Genomic DNA, 3,517 nt, shown 5'->3' on the forward strand with positions numbered 1-3,517 from the left:
AGGAAGTCTTTTAACTGATTTATTTTAGTTGACACTCTAGGGTTCTCTGGGTAAAGGTTGGTGTTTTCCTTGGTCTCACTGTGTCCTCTTTGTCCTTCCAGGAGCTGGAAAGTGAGGTTGTGCAGAAGACATCTGAATGGCACAGGTAAGGCCCCAAACTGCCTGGCAAAGAAAAAAGGAGGGGAAGAGGGGTAGAAAGCTAGAGCAGAGAGAGCACAAGTGAGATTCCCGGGGAGAGAGGGGTCACTGGAGCCAGAACACTTAGGTTAGCAGGTCTATAGGATCAATCCAAACTGAAGCTGACCTTGGAGAACAGATGAAGGTACTGAGGCCTGGGAGGGAAATGATCTGCCCAGGCTCTCCCAGGGAGTAGATGTCAGCAAAGACTTGCACCCAAGCCTCTGGCTCTCTCCTTTCCATTGAGTCGTGGTTTTCTTCAGGAGACATTGTTCCATTTTCTGGCCTCTGTTTTACTCCATCCTCCAGTGCGTGTTCTCCAGGTTGACTTTGACCTTTCCTTTTGTCCCTGTCTAGTTCTTCCCAAGAAGCCTTTGAGGAGAAAAGGCCAAAGGGGATGGATTCCCTAGAGGCCCAGCTGGTTGGCCTGAGGCAGGAGCTGGTGGCCTTGAGCCAGAGCCAGGCTGAGGTGGAAAAAGAATTACACCTTTGGCCAGAGAAGATGGCGGCCCTGCGCAACGAGGTAAATCGTCCAGTTGCCCAGTTAGGCCACACATCCATTGGGCGCTTCCCAAAGATGTAGGCCTATTGAGTGGACTTTGTGATATGGACAGGACGTTCCTCATCTGTCAATTGGGATAATAACAGCCCCGAGCGGGTCCAATGAGATGACCTCATTTACAGACCTCAAAGCAGTGGAGAAATGCCAGTCACTTGGTTCACCATCTCTTCCCTGGCACCAAGCTGGCACGTGCTGTTCCCAGAACTCAGAGTGACTCTAGACACCCCAGGCCCCCTGTCCAGGTCCTCTTGCTTCCTCATTTCTGCTGTTGCTCTGGTGTTTGCTGAATTCTTTCCTCTGTTGGCTTCTAGATGGAGTCTCAGGTCCCAGCCTGGATGCAGAAATACCATCTCGGAGACCAGGGCACTCAGGCTGGGCTTGTACAGCTCGTGCAGGCCCAGCTTCACGACCTGGAGCAAACACTGCTGAACCATGTGGCAGAGGAGCAGGACAAGTCTGTCAACAAAATTGCTACTGACTTGAGGCTGACCCTTCTAAAGGAAGGAGTGACCACCGGGGTGACCAAGGAGGTGAGCCTGGCCCTTCTGCCTGTCCTCCTACCTGGCGTCACGGGTTCGTCCTGAGAGGAGCCTGCCAGGAGGGAGGGGAAAGCCCAGGTCAAGCAGTTAGCAAGCTTGCCCATCCCCTACATGAGCTGGGCGGGGCCTGCAGGTGGCCCGTCCCACAAGTGGTACATGCCTGTCTTTTAGGAAGTGCATGAGATGGTGCAGCAGGCCCTGAAACTGTATAGTGAAGATCGAATCGGGCAGGTGGATTACGCCCTGGAGTCCTCAGGTAGGTGACCTGCAGAAAACCAGAGGGCTTGGGACAAGAGGGACTGGAAAATCAGGATAGCCATTATGAGACAGGAAGAATTGACAAATCAGGATGCACTTTACGGGCCCGTGCAGTTAGGAGGGCTGATGTCCTGGCAGCACCCCCTCGCCTTGAGGGCTGCCCTAAGTCATCTCTGTGTCCTGCCAGCCCTTGGGTGCCCCCTCCACCTTCTCTCTCTGTTGGTCTTTCAGGGGCCAGCATCCTCAGTAGCCGCAGCTCAGAAACCTATGGCACCAGGATGGCCATTGTCAGTCTGTTTGGCATCACCTTGTGGTACCGTATCCAGAACCAAAGAGCCATCCTCCAGGTAGGGCTGAACAAAGGTACCCCAGCTTGGCTCTCTGCCTGCCATTTCTCCCCTCCTCTGTGGGGGCTGGGACCTCAAGGCAGAGGGGCCTCAGGATCTGAATCTCTTCCACATGCTGCCACCTTTCACTTGATTTGTCTTCCCCCCACAGCCAAATGTCTACCCTGGCAACTGCTGGGCATTCCGGGGCCCCCAGGGCTTTGTTGGGGTTCGCTTGTCTGCCCTCATCCACCTTACCGCTGTCACTCTGGAGCACGTGCCCAAAGCCCTGTCCCCAGACAGCGACATCACCAGTGCCCCCAAGGACTTTGTCATCTTGGTGAGTACCTGAGCCTGGCAGCTCTCCTTTCTCGAAATATGGAAAGCGCTTTCTTGACCGCAGCAGCATTTAGAGGTAAAAGTTGGAAGGATGTGCCCATTGCACAGATGGGACATTGAGGATGGTCTCTTGATTCTTCCAGTCCAGTCCTTCTGTTCCTCCTCCTCTTCTTGAAGAGGAACCAGGAAAAGACAACCACAGCAGCAAGAACAGCCAAGATTACAATGTGCCTTAGGGTCCTTTACCATAGCCAGTTGCTTGAGTGGCCAGGTGTCCCATGGACGAGTTGGGCAGGGACAGGGATCACCATTCCCTACACAGTCACCTGGTCAGGGCAGAGATGAAATGTCCATTGTAAGGAGGATTTGGGAGAAAAGATGGAGCCAGAAGAGAAGGTGAAATATGCAGGGGGAGAGGAATGCTTCAGGACCCAAATCCCGATACAGATGAAGAAAGTGCGGCACCCATGCTTGAAGGGGTTTGTCCCAAGTCATTGAGCAGCTTTGGGGAAGAGGCTGAGAAGAAGGCCAAGGCCTTGGAGGGGAAAGGCTCTGTCTATTGAGATAGTGAGAGAGATGCTAGAAGGTGAGGGGATCAAGGCAGGCAACATCAAGGTGGATTGTGTTTACTCCTCTTTCCCCTGCCCAATATATCCCGCCTTCTCTGCCTGCTCCTCCCCTTGCCACCTCCCCTATGTTTCCCTCCATGGACTGATTTGGATTCTTGTCCTAACAGCATGACCTTTCGTGCACTGCACTCCCAGCCATCCATTTGTCCATCCATTTATTCCCCTTGTTTTTCCTTCTGTGCAGGGTCTCAATGAAGATTCCCAGGTGGAGGGGGTGGCCCTGGGTCAGTTCACCTATGAGAATGCTGGGGAGGCCATTCAGACCTTCCCCTTTCAGGTATGGAGAGTTGGTCCCACAGCAGGGATCCAGGCATGTTGGTGATCTCCAGGGCTGGATCACCAGCCACGGTGATGCTGTGGCTTAGCAAGTAGCTGCAGTGGAAGCCAGGTCCCTATGGTTCTGATAAGAAGCTGAGGGATAAGCTTGGGGCTGAATTCAGCCACTGGTCTTTGATGGAAGCCTGGGGCAGAAGGGCTGTGGGAGTCCACCAAGGGATCTTGGGCCTTCCTGACCCCACTCTCCTCTTCCCACAGGGCAACGGCACAGCTCCATACCAACTGGTAGAGCTTCGAGTATTGAGTAACTGGGGTCACCCGGACTATACCTGCATTTACCGTTTCCGGGTCCATGGCAAGCCTGCCAATTAGCACCTCCCTCCGGGATCCCTTCACCCTTTCCTCCTTCCA

At 53.8% G+C, this 3,517-nt stretch overlaps 1 protein-coding gene across 1 annotated transcript; it reads left to right on the forward strand.

Annotated features, from left to right (window-relative positions):
- Positions 1 to 40: 40 nt before the first annotated feature.
- Positions 41 to 3,511, forward strand: LOC114048111 (SUN domain-containing protein 2-like; the record flags this gene model as incomplete). The annotated part of the gene is made up of 8 exons (XM_027869064.1): positions 41 to 145; positions 535 to 700; positions 1,051 to 1,269; positions 1,450 to 1,534; positions 1,768 to 1,883; positions 2,035 to 2,202; positions 3,015 to 3,107; positions 3,365 to 3,511. Coding segments are annotated over 8 exons (1,066 nt in total), but the record flags the coding sequence as incomplete, so codon positions are not given.
- Positions 3,512 to 3,517: the final 6 nt, after the last annotated feature.

This window comes from Vombatus ursinus, unplaced genomic scaffold, assembly GCF_900497805.2.
Source record: "Vombatus ursinus unplaced genomic scaffold, bare-nosed wombat genome assembly UNPS02001777.1, whole genome shotgun sequence".
Classification (NCBI taxonomy): domain Eukaryota; kingdom Metazoa; phylum Chordata; class Mammalia; order Diprotodontia; family Vombatidae; genus Vombatus; species Vombatus ursinus.